Source organism: Brachycentrus maculatus, unplaced genomic scaffold (genome assembly GCF_059751285.1).
Source record: "Brachycentrus maculatus isolate JH-2025_06_01 unplaced genomic scaffold, ASM5975128v1 h1tg000586l, whole genome shotgun sequence".
Lineage (NCBI taxonomy): Eukaryota > Metazoa > Arthropoda > Insecta > Trichoptera > Brachycentridae > Brachycentrus > Brachycentrus maculatus.
In genome coordinates this window covers 667,940-690,562 of record NW_028281326.1, presented here as the reverse complement: position 1 = coordinate 690,562, position 22,623 = coordinate 667,940, and the positions used below count along the sequence as shown (strand labels likewise).

Genomic DNA, 22,623 nt, shown 5'->3' with positions numbered 1-22,623 from the left:
AGTCTACTGTCGGATTTGGAAATGAGTATACCTTATTTTTTAACATGCTCCATACGTTTTCTATAGGATTAAGGTCCGGAGAATTTCCAGGCCAGGGGAGCAAAGGCAGATTTTTGTTAGACAAAAATTTTATTATTGATTTAGCCCGGTGGCAAGGTGCCCCATCCTGCATGAAGGTGTATGGACCTTCTGTTGGGTCGAGTGTATGGTAGAAGGGCAATAAAATTCGTTCGAGGACCTGCTTATAGGAATTTTGGTTCATTATTCCTTCCACGAAAAACAACGGCCCAGGTAAATTGTTAATAATACATGACCATATCATTGTTGCAGGGGGGTGTTTGATAACTTTTACCACACAAGCCTCATCGTAACGTTCCATTGGTGTTCTCCTGACGAATCGACGGCTCTCTGTCACGGCTTCTAACCGGTACTCATCACTAAAGATGACCTGAAAAATAATGAAAATTTAAGTTTAATTCAAATATATAAGTTTATTTACTAAAATGATATGTTGAAAATTCAATTTAAATAAATACCTTTTTCCAATCATCTACCGAGTTATTTCGATGTAGCCTGGCCCATTTTAATCGATCCGCTTTCATTCGTGGTGTCAATTTTGGTACTTTTACAGGGCGCCTGCATTTCAGATTTACTTCGTAAAGACGTCGCCTCAGTGTTGATACCGATATATTTATACCCTCTTCTTCCAATTTTATTTTTAATGTTTTTGCTGATGCACTACGGTTTTCTAAGGCACTTTGAACGATTTTTCGATCAGTCCTCGGTGTTGTTTTTCTAATCCTACGACAGTTCTTTCGCCGATTGCTGGTGGCGGGTGACTGATTTTTTATTGATTTTGAAATTTAGTCCACTGTTTGACGAGAAACGTTTTCTTTTTTTGAAATTTCTCTAATAGATAGTATTCTTAATTTCAGTAGCACTATAACACTAGACTTTTTTTCCTCGGAAATATCTTTACTTTTTCCCATTTTGTCCTTTTCAAAAAAAACACTTGTGTTTACAAAAAAAAATTATACTTTATGAACTAAAATTAAAAATTAAGTTTTTTTCACAAGACACGATAACTATATAACTTCTCTGAACAAAACAACAACCAGAACTCAAGAAACTTCACTAATAAATAAGATAGGACTATTTTTTGAACTTTCAACTATCTGTCTACCTGTGCTAATTAGGGACCTTTCTCAGAAAAAGGGTTTGAAATTTTATAAAGGCTTAAATAATCCAGGTATATTTTACATATTATTGAAGGTAATATACATGATATTAGATGTCAATAGAAAACTTAAAGTATTTATGTAAAATAAATATAATAATCCAAAAGATTTCAGAGTATTCAAAAAAATAATGGGTGGCCCTAATTCATTGAGTAGATACTGTATTCTAAAAAAAAACAAAACATATTTTTTTTAATTTCATTGATTGATTCGGCAGTCACTTTGTGGTAAAATCTATCAATTTGTAATTAACGTTTTACTTGGTAAATGTTTTTTATTTATTGTGTTCGGAGACACGTCTGGCCCCTTGCGTGGCCTGTCGCTTTCTGAATTAGATTTTTGCAAATTCAGCCTTAAAAGCAATGCTGATTCACTGAGAAAACCTTTTCTACACAAATAAAAATGTTATTGGTGGCAGTGAATTTGTTCACGGACCCGACAAACAATTCGACCATAGACCACAATCCCATTCCGCCATTCAACGGAGCATGACCTGAGGTCACAAAATACATCACGTCAGATGCTTAATTGCGTCTCTCGGTGATCGTGAAAGTTTGCGGTTTGTGGCACCAAAAGGCTAAGGTTAAGTTCACACACAGCTATACGTATTTACACTGCCCACTATCTATATTATAATTTATATATCAATTGTTAAATCGAATACAGATTTCAGTCTATTAAGTTGTATTTTCTTGTTAAAAAACATATAAAAATTAATATTTTGACAATTGCTTCGCCTAGTTATGGCATTTTCAAACGAATGGAGGACATTTACTTGAAAATGCCATAACGAGGCGAAACAATTGACACAATATTCATTTTTATCTGTTTTTTAACAATAAAATACAACTTTGTAGACTCAAAAAATCTGTATTTGATTCAACAATGAATACATAAATTAAAATGGAGTTCTACAAATTAAACGCCAAATCAATAAATCTATCTTATATTCTGTCTCTTGCCTTTGGCAAAAAAAATTGCTAAAAAATACATATAATTTTTAAAATCTACACGTCAAACACGTCCATATTCGTCAAGCATATAAATAAAAATAAAAAAAAATTATGTTTTACTTGGTAAATACCACTATTTCTTAAAATCTATAGTGACACGTGTTTCGATGCATTTACCGTCATTTTCAAACACCGCATGTTGCGTATGAAAATGATGCGGAATGCATCGAATCAAGCGTCATAATAGATTTTTAAAAATATTCGTATTTACCAAGTTAAACATAAATTAAAAATTGATAGATCTTACCAAAAAGTGAATGTTGAATGGATTAATGAAAAAACAGTTATTCGATTCAAAATAATGTATTAAAATTTTGTTTACAAATAAAAAATGGATTTATTCCACTTGGGAGTTATTATTTCAAGATTTCTATTGATATTTAAAAATAGATAAATAGGTCTTTTGACTAAGTAACCATCACGCCGTTTCCCCGCAGGGGTAGACACAGAGAATTGAACGTCACACCAATCTGTTTTTGCAAACAATCTTAACCTCTTCAACATTCAGGCATCTCTTCATACATCAGGCGGCATGATGATTAGTAAGTAGTAGTAGTGTGAATGAAGAAATCATCATTTTATTATCTCAACGCATAGGAAGCATGAAAAAAGAGCTCACAGCTGTTGTCATAAGCTGACTATAGATTGAGAAGAGAAGGCGTTTGAAATAATGTCGTTACGCTAAAAATCAGTCGTTAAACGTGATTCAAATACACAAGCAATAAATAGTCGAAACTCCAACGGTTTTCGCATTTGAAATCTTACATTCTAACGTGTACACACAGTTGCGTCATTGCGGAAATTACACATAATATAGGACTATAGGTTATCGGGAATACCGACGCCAAATCGCCTATAAAATTCACGAAAAAAAAAACAAAGTCCGCCAAACACATTTGGCCCCGGAACAGGTTTGAGGAGAGTAAACAATAATAATGCTATGCATTAGAATTAGACAAACGTACCGAGTAACATGTTTATATTTTTGTCGACTTGTGACCACAATTTCGGTTGATGTCCGTTATAAGCAAGCATACCAAGTTTTTTTTTAATTATGTAATTTATATTTGAAGCACTGACTTTAAGATTTTCCATTTTATAATTTATTTTTATTTTATTTTATTTATTTATTTTATTTTCATAATACATAGATACATTCAATATACATATTCATTTCATATATACATTTATTATACGTATTACGGCTCTTTAGGCATGGCCTGTGTTGAGCCGAATACTAACATGGTAATACAAAATTTATGTTTTTATTTTTTTTAATTTTTTAATAATATTTTTTTAATGATTAGATTATAAACATAACATACAGGAGATACAAAAATATTTATAGTTTAAGGTTTTTCAATGTGATAATTACACCTGGACTTTAATTAATTCACTTTCTACCTTGTCCCTTCCAATGTTAAGCAACCATCGACGGACACTGTCCCTAAAGACCTGATCACTCCTGGAAATCTTAATGGTTTCGGGCATTAAAATGTAACTTTGTTTTAAAATCACTATAAACATTTTATTATAATTTAATTATAATGTCCACCGGTTTCGAAGCTAACCGCTTCTTCACCAAAACTGTTAATACTAAAACACTATCTACTTAACAAAATTCAAAATATTTCGACGGTTAGGTAAAGGAGCTTGGGTAGATCTCAAGTGGCTTTATTTTTTGTGTTGATTGGCAGTCAAAATATAATTAATAATAATTTACAACTAATAAATACACAAGTAAATGATTTTTCTAAAAGTTATTAAATATGTTTCCAATCACTCATCCTCCCTGATCCCTTTTGACTGTGACTGCCAACACAAATAAATATCTTCTTTTATATAAAATGATATTTTTATCTGGAGTAAGACACCGTACGTCCAGAAATTGGAAAATATACGTTTCCAAACATTTTCCAATTTCGACAAAAGAGTACATTTATTGAAATAATAGTTGGCGAGCTATATATACTGACTTTTTTTTAGATGAGAGTTTCATTTATTTTTACCTTGCTTATTATGTACAAGGTTAAGTACATGGTGGTCTTCTTTAAGGCGACATGGACATGTGGAGCGAATGGATAACGAGAGAATGACCAAGAAAATATACGTGGCGAATGTGAGCGGGAGAACATAACGAGGACGGCTGGAAAAGACTTGGCACGATCAGATCAATCAGAACCTAAAATCTGGTGGTGTCAAAAGTCTGAGGGCATGTATGACTAGATGTATGGATGTGAAGGAAGCGTGGAGTATATGTCAGGACTGAAGAGTGTGGCGTGCTATCCTCTCTGCCTACGATGCGTGCGATGGTAGTAATAGTAGTAGTAGTTAAGTACATGTATACTGACTTTGTAGCAGGTACAGCACAATCAATGGGTTCTCATTCAGGGCCCGTAGGGAAGTTTGACTATGAAATATATTTTGACTATGATGTCGGGTTATGGTCCCGTGGTTAGTGTCGCGGACTCTTAACTCAGAGTTTCTCGGTTCGAACCCACTCTACCACAATTTGATACCTATTTCTAATAATGAGCCGCTTAGGCTCACAGAAATAGGGTGTGAAATTGAAATATTTGTGTAAATAACAAAAACAAAAATAGTTCTCTTTTTTTAAAAACAAAGAATAAATAATAAAAGAGTGGTCCTAAATAGTTAAGGAACCACTGATCTAGAAGATGCCAGGACGCACAGTTTAGTGTCGAGCATCTCCCAGGACGAAGTCGGTATCGTGTTAACCTTAGTGAAATGACTGATTCAATAAACAGGGTCGAGTTACAGCTCGTGCCCCCCTCGCATATCGCCAGCAATTCCTTAGGGCTATTCTTAGAGACGCGAGCGTTCAGGTTCAATCGTGTCAATTACCATTAACTCTTTGGAGCACGGTGGAATACAAAAAATACACCTTCTCGATATCTAAATATGAGTGGTGAAATGTTTTTTGTACCACTACAAAAAAAATTAACAACTTCAAGCATAGAGGAATGTTTTATCTCCCAACTATTTTAACACTTAAGGCCGAGATCTCTCTATCAAGACGTATTTCAATATGCATGAAATTTCACTATACATTGAAATATTATTTTTTTTAGAAATATATATTGCAAAAATATTTCTACCATTTTTTTACTCCTTAACATTTAATAAATCTTTTTTCACCACAAAAACGGTATTTTAACGGGAAAAGAAGCAGAGGAAGGCCGAGAAAAACATGGCACGATCAGGTATAACAATCGGCGGGTATGTATGAGGAGATGCATGAACGTGGAAGAGGCGAAGAATGTTTGCAAGGACAGAGTGGTGTGGCGCTCTATTCTCTCTGCCTACCCCTGCGGGGAAGCGGCGTGATGGTTAGTTAGTTAGTTAGTTAAAATTATTACGTCAAATGTTACCTTAGTTTAAAGAAAAATTGCGATTTATTGTATATTGGGTCTTAACGAATGTTTTAAATTAATTAATTTAAATATAATATACATTAGTTGCCTAAGAAAATTCTCCTTGCCTATTATATAAAAGGATTTATAGCATATTCAGTTTATATATCTTAAAAATGATAGTGAATATGTATAGTAAATAAGAAATTAATCAGGTTGATCCCTAAAAACAATACAAGAGATACAATATAATACAATGGATTCAATATCTTAAATCAATCAAGATTTGTCACATAGTTAATTTATTTGTCTAATTGGTCGTATTCATATTGTCTACATAAGACACCACTAAATCTAATAGATATTTATCCCCTATTGCCTCACCAATTTTCGTCAACTTCATACCTTCTTTCGCACATTCTGTTTCCAATTTAAATTGTAAATGAAAAACACTTTTACCACTTGAATTTATTTTATTATAACGACTAGTTTCGGAAGCTATGCTTCCATCTTCAGGTCTAAATATATGTTTATATATAGACCTGAAGATGGAAGCATGGCTTCCGAAACTAGTCGTTATAATAAAATAAACACAAGCGGTAAAAAACATGTGTTTTTTTACGATTTCATCGTGTCTCACCCAAAGTGAATGCTGAAACAATATATAAAATATTATATTTTCGTTAATTGATTCGGCAGTAACTTTGTGGTAAAATCTATCCATTTTTAATTAATGTTTTACTTAGTAAATACCACTGTTTCTAAATAAAAATAAGAAACGGCTACTACCCCCTCTTCAACCTTCAACGTCCCAAGGACCCAACTCTAAAATTTGGAATTAGATTCACATACGGTGTTTGAAAATGACGCGGAATGCATCGAAACACGTGTCACGGTAGATTTTAAGAAATAGTGGTATTTACTAAGTAAAACATTAATTAAAAATAAATATTATATGTTTGGTGTCTCAAATTGGTATGAAACATCTATCGTTCCTCTTTAAAACCCTCTTTTACAAGATCTGAATAAATTTACAACATTTTGAGTGTGTCCAAATACTTGTTCACAAAATCTGGATTATCTCCTATTACAGGAGTTATTTTCATATTATTTTTGACATCTCATCAAAGATGAAGAAGAATATGGAAGTATGGGCATTTACGGGGCTGACGACCGTCATAGGCTGGTTTAAGTGATCACTTTACGCATGTGTAACATTCACCAATTCTACCCATTATTGACAACCACACTACTCAAATTCTTGGAAGTTCTATATATATGAACCAATTTAGAAACCTTGTTCTTGAATCACTAGAACTTCACTAGAGACATCTATTGGTCGTCAGCCCGTAAATGCTTAGACTTCCATATTCTTCTTCATCTTTGTTGAGATGTCAAAAATAATCTGAATAAATGTTTAATATTTTATCATTTCTAAGGCAAGCCGTAGCGGGTCGGTTCGTGGGATGGGTCCATTCTGTTACAATCCATGTCTAGGGTACAGCCTACATCCTACTGTATCTGGTCACGTCACGTGTGTAGATACTGAGGCTGGTGTCTCAACACTTCACGCACACAGCGCAAGGCGGCCACGGTGCTGAATATCTTGTCGCCATATTTGTACAACCAGTGTCACCGCATCTAGGCCATAGAAATTATAGAAATGCTAAAAATATTATCTACGTCGGTGGCGGTGAAAATGCGACCATCTAATTAATAATAAAAGTTGAGATTTCAGACGGCACAATGTTACGCTTCGGCCATTTGGCAGTATTTTTCTTATTTATTTTATGTATTTTTTTATTCGGGAATTTTACTTTCCCTTTCCTTTCCTAATGTAAGTCTGAACGAGGAATAATCGAAAATATTAGAAAGAGTTCTTTACGATGGTATGGACATGTGGAGCGAATGGATAACGAAAGAACGACTAAGAAAATATATATGTGGCGAATGTGAGCGGGAAAACAGAACGAGGACGACCGAAAAAGACTTGGTACGATCAGATTATTCATAACCTAAAATCTGGTGGTGTCAAAAGTCTGCGTAATCGGAGGGCATGTATGACTAGATGTATGGATGTGAAGGAGGCGAGGAGTGTATTTCAGGACAGAAGAACGTGGCGTTCCATCCTTTCTGCCTACCTCTGTGGGGAAACGGCGTGATGGTAGTAGTAGTAGCAGTAGTAGAATTTTACAGAATAGTTACATCGATCAAGTCATTCCATAAATGAGTAACACAAAAAAATTACTTGTAAGATTCCAGTTCCAAAATTCCACATTTGTAAATTTGTAAAAATACCAGGAAGAGGGACGGGAGGGAGGAAAAGGGTCAAAAACAAAGTGTATGGGGACACACCACGATATAAATGTCGAGTTACATTGTAGGCGATCTCAGCGCTGACGAGCAGAACATATCAAAATCACCCATATTCATCGCTAACTAATTTAGATGAACGATAAATATAGGAACTCTGTTTACAGTGAAAATCACTAATATTTATTTTCACCTCCCCCCCCCCCTGGGAATTGAGCCCGGGACCTCCAGCACGGTAGCTAAACACGCTAACCACTATACCACGGAGGCGGAAATAGTTTGGATTCGTAATTGATTTTCAGTGCAACTTGAGGTCGTTGAGTAGACACTTAGTACCGTAGCACAGGCGATCATATCTCATTAAGAACGAAAATAAGATGCACCTACTCGAAGAAATTACCAAATGCAGATGCCACTTTCCATGGGAACGCTGAATGCACGTGCACTTGCAGTCGGAGCTGAACACATGTTCACAACAACATGGTAACAAAAAATCAGGCGTCAGAAAGTAAGTAAGTACTTAACTATATTAAACCTTTTTGAGACTAACTAATATTGAAACATGGTGCTCAGAAGAGAAGAGGGTAAAGTCGCATTGATCTAATATTTTTTTTTAAATAATAGTAATAAAAAATTGTAGTAACATAAGTTTTTCGGCTCAACACAGGCTATGCCCAATGAGCCGTAATACATATAATTAAATGAATAATAATAAAAAAAATTAAAAATAATATACTTATTGGATAATTTATTAACCGTTTTTGTCATTTAAAAACGACACAACTAAATATTTATTTATATTTTGTATATTAAAAGCATTGTCAACTTTGTGGTATGTTAATATAGTACTCTCCTTATCATTCATCGTTCACTTTATAAAATACCACTTTTAAAAACACTACTCCGTGACTACCAGTTTTGGAATAATCATTCCATCATCAGTTCAAATGTAGATTATAATGACAACGTTACAATCTGACATTAATAGATCGGCAGTCATTTTGCGGTAACATCTATGTATTTCCAATTGGTAAATTAGGATCACATATGGTGTCTGAAAAAAATGAGAAATGCATCGAAACACGTGTCACAATAAATTGTAAGAAATTATGATATTTACCAAGTAAAACTCAAATCAAGAACGGTTTTTACTTTGCTTAACATATTGTAGTCGCACAGGAGAAAGTGACCAACTAACAAAACGTAAAATTTATATTTTCCACTGACACTTCGTGATGGAATTGCATTTTAATATATTATTAGTCTGATGATGTCGGTAACGACGAAACCCGGTCGCTGGTCAAATAAAAATAAAGTGGAAAAGATAAAAATATTGGTTTTAATCTAATAATATATTAAAACGTAAAATGTTCAGGAGGGCCATTTAAGACACTTTTGCTTGGCAAGAAAATAAACATCAGTGCAGTTAGTCATTTTTTACAAGCCAATATATTATACTTCCAAGTTTAAAATCCTTCGGGATTTTTTTCAGGGCAATATTAAGCTAGTAAGATATCAAATAGTCAATGATCACGTTAAAAAATACACTTGGTCACTATCTCCTGTATGACAACGATATATTATTCAGCATTCACGGTCATGAGTCATTTCTATTCTGAATACTCCATATATTATATGAGCTTTTGATGTATGGAGAGAGTAAAAAAGTAGTTATTTCTATCCAATGTTGTGGCTCCAAATATGTGTACGTGGGTCGTAAACTGAGCGAAAACGTTCATAGCACGGCAACTGTTTATTTACTCACATCACTAACCTACAATAATAAAAACAACAGCATTATGCAATTCAACGTAATTTACCAGGAAATAATAGCATTTCATTAAGGCCCAGCATTCGATAAGTCGCAACTTAATTTTCTCTAAATCCAGGTAACATTTTACGTAACAGATTTTTTTCTTAGAACACCGTTTTTGTATTGAAATAAGTTTTTTTCGAAATAATTACACGGTAACTAACTAACTAATTAACCATCACGCCGCTTCCCCGCAGGGGTAGGCAGAGAGAATAGAGCGCCACACCACTCTGTCCTTGCAAACATTCTTCGCCTCTTCCACGTTCATGCATCTCCTCATACATACCCGCCGATTGTTACGACTCCTTACCTGACCACTTTCAAGTATTTGGCATACCTGATCGTGCCATGTTTTTCTCGGTCTTCCTCTGCTTCTTTTCCCACTAACATTCGCCTCATAAATTTGTTTTACCGTTCTTTCCTCACTCATTCGTTCCACATGTCCAAACCATCTCAACACACCTTTATTAATTTTATCGGTAGTGCTTATCTCAGCTTTGCATTCCTTCCTTATTTCACTATTCGCACATCTATCATACATCGTTTTGTCGCACATTCTTCTGAGAGATCGCATTTCGACTGCATTCAGTCTACTTTCATCCTTCTTTTGCCAACTCCATGTTTCACTTCCATACATTAGAGTTGGAACCAGGACTCCGTTGTGCACTGCCAGTTTAGCTTCCGCTGATAGGTTTTTATTTGCTATAACTGATTACATGGTTTTGAAAAGAAAGGGTTATCGAAAAGGTTGAGGTAAAGGGTTAAAAAATATGCATTTTAAAAAAAAAATCTATATATCTTTATTCTAAAAAACAAAAATATATCCAATACACATTCTTTAAAAAAACCGGGCGTCCGTTGATTAAATTATGTGTTTGCGTGCATGGCCTTAAGGCCTTACTAGCAATAATATGATTCATTAAGCGTCCGACTGCGCTGAGAGCCGGACGTCACTACACGCCCGATTATTTTTTTTTAAAAATGTATACTGATTTTCTTTGGTTTTTTAGAATATACATGTATATATATTTTGAAAAATACATTTTTTCAACTCCGTACCTTTCAATAATTCTTTTCTTATTAAAACTTTATCTTTCGAAGAAAAACTAATTTTTGCAAAACAAAAACGGTGTATTAAGCAAAAAAATAAATTACGTTAAATGTTACCTGGCTTTAAAGAAAATTAAGTTACGGGCTATCGATTATTCCGCCTTAATTGACAATTTGATAAATTGTGACCTTTTTACATACCATACATTTACAAAATCCACACGATTTATCTTATCTTTTCTACGTTTTATATTTTCATATCGCTTCTAGTCCAATGTTTTTTTTTAAACTAAAAAAAATAGTCGCAACAAACACTTTTATCGGCAAAACTATTTGTCATTTTAGATACACCATTTTTCGGTGATTCCTTTTCTGTCCTAACCATCACGCCGCTTCCCCGCAGGGGTAGGCAGAGAGAATCGAACGCCACACCACTCTGTCTTTGCAAACATTCTTTGCCTCTTCTACATTCATGCATCTCCTCATACATACCCGACGATTATTACGACTCCTGACCCGGCCGCTTTCAAGTATTTGACATACCTGATTGTGCCAAGTTTTCCTCGGTCGTCCTCTGCTTCTTTTTCCAACTACATTCGCCCCATAAATTTGTTTAACCGTTCTTTGTTTGTCATTTTAGATACATCATTTTTCGGTGATTCCTTTTCTGTCCAAGCTGTTATAATATGGATTTGATTACTATACGTAAAAAATGCTCTTTGAAAACATTAAAAAACATGGTATAAAAAAATCTTGCAATATTTAAAAAACTGTATTTTAAAATTTCTAGTAAAATGAGTAATAGTTATCATTTCCACTGTGAAAATATAACATGGGATCAGTTTGACGTTCACCATGACCGGATGTACTTCATGCATGGAACTCCTATTAGATTATACCGCATTGTATTACAACCAAATCAGTATTTTATACAAAGATATCTGCTTTCATTAAAATATTCTCTTTATGTTGGTACAAGTTAGCATGCTGCGTGCGTGTTCGAAATGGTTGCACAAGAGTAAAACCTCATATAAAACAACAAACGAATATCGCTCACTCCTTTCAAGAACGTCATAAATCAAAATTCGTCAATTTTCAGTTGTGCATATTTTCAGAATGCCCAGAAAATGTACTATATCCCAGCAAAATAGGCATATTTTTAACTTAATATTTACCCGCTACAGGGCAGAAAGTGTTGTTTTTGCATTTTGAAGAAAGTGTATTGTTTAATTATTTTATGAAATTTACTAAATATTTTTAAAATGGAGAAAAAACCTTCAGGTTTTACCTAAAAAGATCTGTTGCACAGTAAAAAGTTCAAAAAGTGGCTTGATATTTATTTTTAATATATTGTATTATATTTTTAAACTTTAAAAACGTTCTCCTAAAAAATCAAGTTTTTTGATTTATGAAGTTCTTGAAAGGAGTGAGCGATATATCAATATAATTGAAAGTACAAATTGAATTGTTAGAGTAAGTAAAAAAAAAATCACGAGACGAATGTAGTTGAAAAAAGAAGCAGAAGAAGACCGAGAAAAACTTGGCACGATCAGGTATGTCAAATACTTGAAAGCGGTCGAGTCAGGTGTCTAAATAATCGGCGGGTATGTATGAGGAGACGCACAAATATGGAAGAGGCGAAGAATGGTCCCAAATACAGAGATGGCGTTCCATTCTCTCTACCTACCTAAAGCGCGGAAAATTTCATTAAATATTTCAAATGCTGGAAAGCGGCCAAATCAGGAGGCTAAATAATCGGCGGGTATGTATGAGGAGACGCATAAATGTGGAAGAGGCAAAGATAGTTTCAAAGACAGATTGGTGTGGCGTTCTTTTCTTTCTGCCTACCTCTGCGGAAAAACGGCGTGATAGTAAGTTAGTTAGTATGTTGAATACGATTTGTAAATTCGACAACACGACTTTTAGACTGACTTTACAATTAATGATTTATATATAAATAATCAAATCCAGCGTAGATCTATCTGACGTCAGATTAAATAGAACAAGCAAAAAAAGATTACGTGATTTTTTCAAAACTTGGTATGCCTTTATTTTAGTCAATGACACAGTGAATGGAACGCCCACTCTCCTCTAATTATGTATTTCGTGGTTTATATAAAACCCACATTCAAACGCCAATAATTAATAATATTTTGAGTATGTCCAAATACTTGTTCACAAAACTGGATTATCTCCAACCAGGAGTTATTTTTTACATTCATGTTATCAATCATGGGTAGAATTGGTGAATGTTACACGTGCGTAAAGTGATGACTTAAACCATCCTATGACTGTTCTAGGCCCTGTGAATGCCCAGTTCTTTCCTTACTCATTCGTTCCACATGTCCAAACCATCTCAACGCACCTTTTTTTAATTTTATTGATAATGCTTATCTCAGCCTTGCACTCATTCCTTATTTCACCGTTCGAACATTTATCATACATTGTTTTGCCACACATTCGTCTGAGAGATTACCTTTCAAATGCATTCAGTCTATTTTGATCCTTCTTTGGCAAACTCCATGCTTCACTCCCATACCTTAGGGTTGGTACCGGAACCCCATTGTGTACTGCAAATTTAGCTTCCGCTGTTAGGCTTTTATTTGCCATAACAGATTTCAATGCATCATTCACCTTACTCTCGGCATTCACTCTCCTTTCAATATCTTAATCAATCTTTCCATCCCTAGAAAACATCCAAATACACAAATTCATCTACCTGCTCCATATTTTTCCTATTTAATAATATTTTACACTCGGATCCACATTCAAGTCTTTGAAAAATCACAACTCTAGATACCTCAATATTCATCAGCAAAGCACCTTTAAAGTTTATTTGTCTCATTCCAAATACTTGGTATTTTCAGTTCTTGTGTTTATACTCTGCCTCCATAGTGTAATGGTCAGCACATTTGGCTACCGTACTGGAGGTCCCAGGTTTGATTCCCAGGGGGGGATAAATAGAAAAATAAAAGTGATTTTTTCACTCTAATATTTATTAAATATTGCCCTGGAGTAGTACCTGAAGCAAAGGGCTGATCACCTTTCCTTAATATGATAACGATCAAGATAACACTGTGTTTATATGATGCAGTGCCCTATGCACCACCGGGTGCGGATAAGAGTTGAAGAAGTTTATACTCAGAATCAAATATCAGAATAAACTATTTCCCTCATTTGTGTATCTTTAGACTACTTTTAACAATTAAAAATAACATATTAACAATATTCATTGATTATTTTAATTAAAAATATAAATCACCGCTTCAGGACTCAAATCTGGATCGTTTAACGAGATAAAAATCATAGTGCTATGAAATGCATATATCCTTTTGTGGTAATGCATTTTAAGAACAACATTATTCATACCTTTGATATTTATAACAAGGACACTTCTATCATCATGTCCCAGATTTACATACATGTAAGTATATATGAAATAATTTAAGCCATAATTAAGAACAACAAACTAGACAAAAATATCAAAATCTTCTAGTACACAACCATGATACATGATTTACACACAAGGAAGGTTTGACAATCCCAAGACTTAACAATAAATATGGGAGTCGAACACTGCACTATATCATTCCGAACATTTTTAATTTGTTGCCGACGGATGTTAGAGGTCAAAATAAAATATGGAACAAAGGCAAAATAAAGTAATGGGTAAATGATCAAGAGTTAATTTTATGAAAATTGTAAAATAGTTCATATTATTCATTTTTTCTCTCTTTTTTGTGTGTATTTAGGTTAAAATGGTTAAAAACAATAAAAAATGTATGTAAAAAGAACTTCAACGACAAGACACACAAGGTGGCTGTGTGGGTGTATGCAATTTTTTTTTAATATGTTTAAAATTGTTATTTAAATAAATGTATACAAATTATGTTTTTTTTAAATGTATATGTCAATCAATAAAAACATAATTAATAAAGAAATGGGCATCAACAACATTTAAGAGTATATGAAATGAAATCATATAAATATTTTTTGATAAACAATATTTAATGTAAAAAAAAATCCTGTATCATAATGTCATTGATAAAAAATAAATAATAAAATAATAAGCTTATCTTCTTTTTAGTGAGTGTGTAAGGGATGACTTGAATGTCATTTTTCATATGGCGCTTTTAAGATTAGTATAAAATGCAAATAATAATGATAAGTTATAATCTCAGCAAATAATATTTAAAAAGTTATTGAAAACAAAACATGTAAAATCAACAAAAAAAATAATGAACAGTTCTCAATTAAAACGATATAAAAACGTGTAAATATGTATTTAAAACTGCCTAGATCTTTAATTAAAATCTTCCATCTCTGTGGCATCGTGAATGCATTTAGATAACTCGTATTAAATTTAAAATGTGAAAGTATTTTGAAAATGCTTTTTATATACCTCGATCAATTTTTATGATTTCAAGTTTATATAATTCGACAAGCACGTTTAAGAAACGAAATAATGCGGATAGAATAACGAATTTATATATTATATTTGACTTTACAATTTTAGATAACCCCCCAAAATAATAATCGATCAAAATCTGTTTTCACCACAGGCTACTTACACATAGAGCAAATTCTTAAGACACCTAGTAGAAATATAGAGTTCTGAATCAATCGTTGTACACGCATGACGTCCCTTTTCCCGAAAGTGCCTGTTTTTTGCAAACGATTATTTGCGTCATGTGGACCTATTACTTGTCAAACGTCAAGGACACCAACGTTATCAACATGTTTTAAATGAAACTAACTTACCTCAGTAATATCCAAACGTTTAATAATGCACGAAAACACAAACAGACTATTTCGAGAATGTCACAATGGAAGGGCGCTAATGAGAACAGTGGAATTTAAATTCACAACACAGATTTATGACCGCGCGGAACCGCTTACGAAAGTCGAATTTAATGACAAGTAGTGCTGCCATAAGAAAACGTCCAGTTTACTGAGTAATAATATTGACAGTCGAAAATGATTTTACAGTACCTACCTTTAATAAAACATTTAAATTCGAATGAGATTTTTTATTATTGAATTAAATTTAGTAAAAAAATCACTAACTTTAATAAATAAATAAAAAAAATCAATATGGGTCAAACAAAGGTGTATAATTTCAGCATTCAACATTGTATATACTTAGTATTCACAGTGTCTCAAATCTTAATGCCTTAAGTCCAATTTATAAGAAAAGAGGCAACTAGAGATGTTTATTTTGTCAATTATTTTTTCGATGTCAAATACATACTTGAAAGCGGCTGGGTCAGAAATTGAAATAATCATTATCATCAGGTATGTTTGAGGAGATGCATGAATGTGGAAGAGGCGAAAAATGTTTGTAAAGACAGAGTGGTGTGACGTTCTTATTCCTCTTCCTACCCCTGCGGAGAAGCGGCGTTTTGGTAAGTAGTTAGTTTTTTCAATTTTTGTTTATATTTGCCCTAAAAATCAAAAAAATCTCTAACGGCGGAAAACCCATATGTCTCAAGAAAATAGTTATATTTCCTTCTATTCCCCTTCTACTTAAAAAAAATATTTGCACAATTTGACGCAATTTTCCCACTTTTTTAAATAGGTACTAACACTGATTTATTTTTTTAGGTTTTCAGCACTATTCAAGTATGCATGGTAACACACTCTGGCTGATTATCAAAATTTGTGGCCGCCGTCCGCAATGATAGTAAAATGTCGTCCGCTGGCTTAAATGTCATATTCGATTTTGTGTTTTTGTGAAATGTGGGCTACATAATTGTTAATTTTAGTTTTCGTGGTTGATTTTAATCGACCTATAGTTATTGTGAAATATGAATTGCCATCAGGTGCTTAGTGGTGCGTGTAATGCTGGAGACCAATGTTTTGCAGTTGGCTCAGTCGAAGGGATACCATTCACTGTGAGTAGAAATTCATTATTATTATTTGTGCCCTTGTGAATTCATTATCTTTGTTTGGTTAAATTAGTCGTATCGCGTACGACGCTTATGTAATCGAAGGTCCGTCATTATTTTCATTATTATTCCCTCGCAAGAAAGGCAGCTAAAGTAGATAGAAATATTCTTATTTTCGGGTGATCACAAAAGATTTATTCAGGCGCCGCCTCCTGTCAGCTGATAACCACCTGACTTATTTTAATTTCTGACCTTCCATATAGATCTTTACTATTTAAACTCTAATATATAGTTCTAATTTGTTTGTAACAGCCTGACCCAAAAACATCTTGTTGAAAAAAAAACACCGCTAAGCATACGTTAGCTGTCAAGATAAATTTGTGTAATACATTTACAAAGCACTTAATCCGCCTGGCACCTTTTTGTTTGTCTTTGTTTTGATTACTAATGTGGATGTGTTTTTGCACGTCTCATTAGAGTTATATTAAAATATGGGCATTTTATGACAGCTGCACAAACTTCAATCATAGACACTTAAGTTCCTTTGAAATGGAATTTTGTACACCATAATTTAGAACTGTAAAACACCTGAAAATACTGAAAAAGTGATGTTGGTAATTTTGTTCTCATCACGATCAAATTTATTTTCCATTAAAAATAGTTTGTATTTTGTTACATATCCGTACATAAGGTAAAAATATATAACTGAACACACTTGATAACTTATCAGTTACACATTTTGGCATCATAAAATCGAGTTATGTTTGTTTACCTATTATTTTTATCATCTTTAATTGACAGTTTATCCAATTTATCTTTATAATCTTATTATTGTATAATAATAGAAAATATTAATAGGCACTATTGATAAGCGGCGAGGAAATTATTGATTATTTACCCGAAAACTTTAAAAATATATTCATCATAAACATATTTTTTCGCTACTAAATCGCCAATGATGGGTCGTTAGTTCTGTAAATAATAATAATAAATAATAAAACCCTTATCCGCACCCAATGGTGCATAGGGCACTGCATCATATAAACGCAGTGTTATCTTGATCGTTTACACATGAAGGAAAGGTGATCAGCCCTCCGCTTCAGGTACCAGTCCAGGGTAATATTGAATAAATATTACAGTGAAAATAATCACTTGTATTTATTTTACCACCCTTGGGAATCGAACCCGGGACCTCCAGAACGGTAGCCGAGCGTGCCGACCATTACACTACGGAGGAGTTCTGTAAATACCCAGAATTTTCTTTTGTTGTCAAAATCCAAAAGAAAATATGCTGGTGGTTCAGGGTTTTCCTTGATTCCGTAATTTTTTTATGTGTTAAATTTATCTGCGGTTGAATTTTATTACAATGGCTAAAATCAAATAAAATGCTTAAGTTTTCTAAAAACTTTTTTTTGTCAATCTAAAATTGAATCCATGATAAGTATATTGCCTATTTTACTGGATAAACTTTTGCCATTTTTAAGCATACTTCAAAACTCTTTGTTATAGAAGCACCTGTCTTTAACCTTTCCGACTTTCTCTGGGGAGTGGGTTTTTTTTACATAAAACATGTATTTTTTTAAAAATAAAATCCATGTTTAGAAATTATGTAAAAATAATTTAAATAAAAAATAAAGCTCACCATCTCTAGGTTTTATTTTATGACAAAGTTAAATACTTCCACAGATCAGCTGTCCACACTTAAAACACAGTAAGAGACATTTTTTTGTAGTACGTTTTTTTGCATTTTTGGACTAAGTAGAATTAGTCCAAAATGCAAAAAAAAAAGTACTACAAAAAAATGTCCCTTACTGTGTTTTGAGTTTGGACAGCCGAGATGTCATTACTATACAAATTACATCATACAAACTGACAGATAGACTTCCATGTTCATTAACGTCGATACTCCTTTGAAGAAAATTCGCACCAACGTTCATTTACGTCCATACTCCCGGAAAGGTTAAAGGCAAAATACTAAACTAGATGTTGATTTACGGCCTAAACTGAATTGATAAACAGAATAAAATTTTGCTAATTTATATAGCCATTTTTACAAAATATTGCCTCAAGGGCGCTTCGTATATTTTTAAAATTTACTATATCTTATGCTTTGTGCCGTATAGGAACTCGATTATAATCTTAATGCAGATCTTAATATTATTAATAAATTGCACTCCGCTTAAAAATTAAAGTTATATTACTTGAAGGATGGAAGAATTGAAGAATGCTTTAAACTTAAATTTAATTATTATATAACATTTTTTGCGGGAAACGCTTAAAAGATCTTTTATAATCTGTTAGTAGAGAGCGGGAGACGGTTATAAAAGTCCTATCTGCTCACTATTGGTAAAGCGCAAGTCGCCAAAAAACATTGTGCTGATCAGAATTAGGTTCGCAGCTACTTGTGATTAGTATACGATCCTTATTTACATACTAATTAGGGTTGGGGTTGATGAAAAAACCGCCTGCAAACAATGTGTTAATTCAATTGAAAGGATGGAAGATTTTACATTGTATAGTATATCATGAGTTGTACATTATACCGCAAAAGGAGGTTTCCAGAGTTAATATTTACCATCATCATTGTTACACTGTAGTGGTAATTTTTACCTGCACACAATTCAAATTAGGAAATATAATGAATTGGATTGCTGTCAGATAAAATCCACAATATAATTTTTATTTTGAAATAAACACTTAATATGATCACTAGAGTTTTCTTATTTGTCTTCGAACCTTTGCAACAATAGTGCGTAGGACCTTTGCAGTACCCAAGATGCAAACAGTAATTTCTCAGAACTAAGTATTCTGACTGTATTGATTTTTGGGTTTTAATGAGGCTCTTTTATCTTACTTTTAATAAAAATAATATTGGCCAATTTATATAGCGCTGTTTATGTGAAAAATCATCTGAGGGGAGCTTTTTTGACATCCATCTTAATGATTCCAAGATTTGTGCAGATTTGGGACTCAGGGATAGGGTTAATAAAGTGAGAATCTCTGTAACCATATTGGTTTTCTAGTTTACTCAGGCATGTTTTGGGGCTATTAAATTATCTTTAATAACAACTTGGCTGACTTTCAATAATATTATCCTGTAAAAAAATGTTTATTTTACATTCCTTCCTCATCTTTTATACTCTTCATCATAAATTGAATGCTTTATTATTATTATTTTTAATTGTTGAGAAATACCTTTTATCATCAAAAACACTATACAAAAACATTTTTTGCTGCATGAATAGCACTTGGTTTTTTCCACTTTACTGTCCTTGAGTGTTTATTTGATAGCCAGACTCAATAGGAATCAATCGAAGTGCAATTAATTCCATAAATAATCATCACCATAAGTTTAAAAAAGGTTTTTCTTAATTAATTAATTAATTTGTTGATGAATTAATGTGCAATTATAGTAACAAATATTATATAACATTTAAGTTTTGTACTGACATTTCTTGGTGGAACTGCATTTTACACAATAAAATAACAACCATATAGTTTTTTTCCACAGTAATATTATTTGATCAGTGATTGGGTTTCTTCGTTACCGATATAACCAGTCTAAATATCCGGAGCATTGGTCTGTATGTTCCCGACAGTTACCCAAGGGTGGTGACTGACCGGAGCATTTCGTTGTAACATACCGTCGTAACATCGTTTGCAGCGACCATCACCGAGCATCCGAAACTATGGATGGAGCGCTTGGCTCGCTGTACTGACTGCCTGAATGCTCGCATCGTAACATGTTATGTTATGACGAAATGGCTCCGGTCAATCACCACCCTTAAGGTGGAGGTGAAGGTGGTAATACGTTACGATGCGTGCATTCTTATAGTCAGTACAGCGAGCCGAGCGCTCCATCCATAGTTTCGGATACTTGCTGATGCTCGCCGCGAGCGATGTTACGACGTTACGTTACGACGAAATGCTCCGGTCATTCACCACCCTAAGACAGCGTCAGCATAGATTGTTTCACATTCCTATATACAGGACCAACCTGCCGATGGTTATGCCTGTAGAAAGAGCTACCGCTATGTTGAACAATATCACGCCGGATATTGATCTGTTCCATGTGTCTGAAGGGGTGTTCCAAAGTGGGATTCTTCTACATCTTTAACAAGAGTAGCATCTCTTAACACACCTCCCCACGAACTTAAGAACTCTCTTATAGTAGAGAAAGTCCAAAAGGAGGTTCTGAGGTTCTCTACATGAAAGAGTACGGCTATTATCCTTGGCTCTACCCGACCGAGTTTCTCCAGGGTATGCTTGGCTACAATAGTTTAGAGACTATAAGAAATGTGTATTTGATTACGCGTTTTTATCGATTGTTGCGCGCTATGATCGATAATCCTAGAATTATCCGGAGCATTGGTCTGTATGTTCCCAATAGTTACCTAAGACAGCATCGGCACATATTGTTTCACATTCCCATACACAGGACCAACCTGCCGATGGTTATGCCTGTAGGAAGAGCTACCGCTATGTTGAGCAATATCACGTCGGATATTGATCTGTTCCATGTGTCTGAAGGGGTATTCCAACGCGGGATTCTTCTACATCTTAAACAAGAGTATTTTTTGGTTATTTTTAAATTTTTGTCAATGTATAGGCTTTAAATTTTTGTTTGTGATGTATATATTAATTATAAATAAATAAATTTAATTTTATTTAATTGAAATATGTCTGCTACGACGAAACGCATTCACTGGTCAAATGAAATTTATGTGAAAAAAACAAAAAAGTTGTTATTTAAAATATTGTATAATTTTTACAAATTATCACTCAATGTTTAGTTTGAGGCCGTTACGTGATTATGTTTGATTTCTGAATTAGATATTTTTGCTCGGTTACGTAGATGAGTTTTCAGACCAAATGTGTGAAGAACTCAATTGATATGCAATTGCCACAAGGCTAAATGTATTGTTTGTCGGAGCTCTAAACATTAAATACAAAATGTATCCGTACACATGTCTGCGTGTATTCATAATTGAGAACAATCTTAATAACTGTTTCAAATTTGCAAGATAATAAATCTCACACGCTGTAGCACACACACTGACACAGGATGTTCCTCCTCCATTTATGAGTAGGTATATGTGCGGACTCACATGTGTGTGTATGTATACATCTACTCACCTATTTTGTAGACTGTTTTCTTACAACTTGCATACTAATTTTATATTTTAAATGTTAAAATGAGCAATTAGACTACTCTTTTAATATAATTATATGACACTTAATAACAATTCTTCTTCAAACCCTTATCCACACGTGATGGTGCGTAGGGCACTGTGTCATATAAACGCAGTTTTATCTTGATCGTTAACACATGAAGGAAAGGTGATCAGCCCTCCGTTTCAGGTACCAGTCCAGGGTCATATTGAATAAATATTAGACTGAAAAATCAACTATATATATATATATTTAAAATTCCCACGTTTTAGGGAGAAAAGATTTGTCAAATGTTTTTAAACTGTTAAGTTGAAATTCTTAATGCCCTACTCGCAAACACAGAATTCAGTAAGCGCCCGGTTGCGCTAGGGGCCACATGTCTCTTCATGCCCAATTTCAAAAAATATATGTTTATTGGAAAGAAAATGTATATTAAATTTTTTTTTTTTTTTTTTAACTCCTTACCCTTCAAAAACTATTTGAAACCATGTATTTATTTCGCAAAAACTTTAAGAAAAACATTTAATTACCGGTGCGTTAAATCTAACCTGGGTTTTAAGATTTTTTTTACTAAAGATTTTAAGATTGTCATGAATATGCTACTAGACAAAAGAATAAAATAAGACTACCATTATTGAAAAGAGCTGAGTCGCAAAATTGCTTGATGTATAAGGGTTTAAAAATGTATGATGAGATGCCTGAATGTATGAAGAATGAAAAGTGTCTGAAAGAATTTAAAAATAAATGTCTAAGTTACTGTAA

At 33.4% G+C, this 22,623-nt stretch overlaps 2 protein-coding genes across 8 annotated transcripts in view; one reads left to right on the top strand and one right to left on the bottom strand.

Moving 5' to 3' along the window:
• The window catches only part of EndoA (SH3 domain containing GRB2 like, endophilin-A), a 150,955-nt gene extending 135,214 nt beyond the window's left edge, over positions 1-15,741 (bottom strand). For 3 of the 5 annotated variants that reach the window (XM_088273468.1, XM_088273470.1, XM_088273472.1), the window contains exon 1: positions 15,563-15,729. The gene's annotated coding sequence lies outside the window, so the exon portion shown is untranslated. Of the gene's footprint in view, positions 1-15,562 lie in introns of all 5 variants that reach the window. The other 2 variants (XM_088273469.1, XM_088273471.1) reach the window with 1 other exon arrangement.
• A 707-nt stretch (positions 15,742-16,448) lies between these two features.
• The window catches only part of Rbcn-3A (rabconnectin-3 alpha), a 96,682-nt gene continuing 90,507 nt past the window's right edge, over positions 16,449-22,623 (top strand). For all 3 annotated transcript variants that reach the window (XM_088273531.1, XM_088273530.1, XM_088273529.1), the window contains exon 1: positions 16,449-16,695. In XM_088273531.1, the coding sequence (XP_088129657.1) occupies positions 16,609-16,695 (87 nt within the window). In that variant the 5' untranslated portion in view covers positions 16,449-16,608. The remainder of the gene's footprint in view (positions 16,696-22,623) is intronic.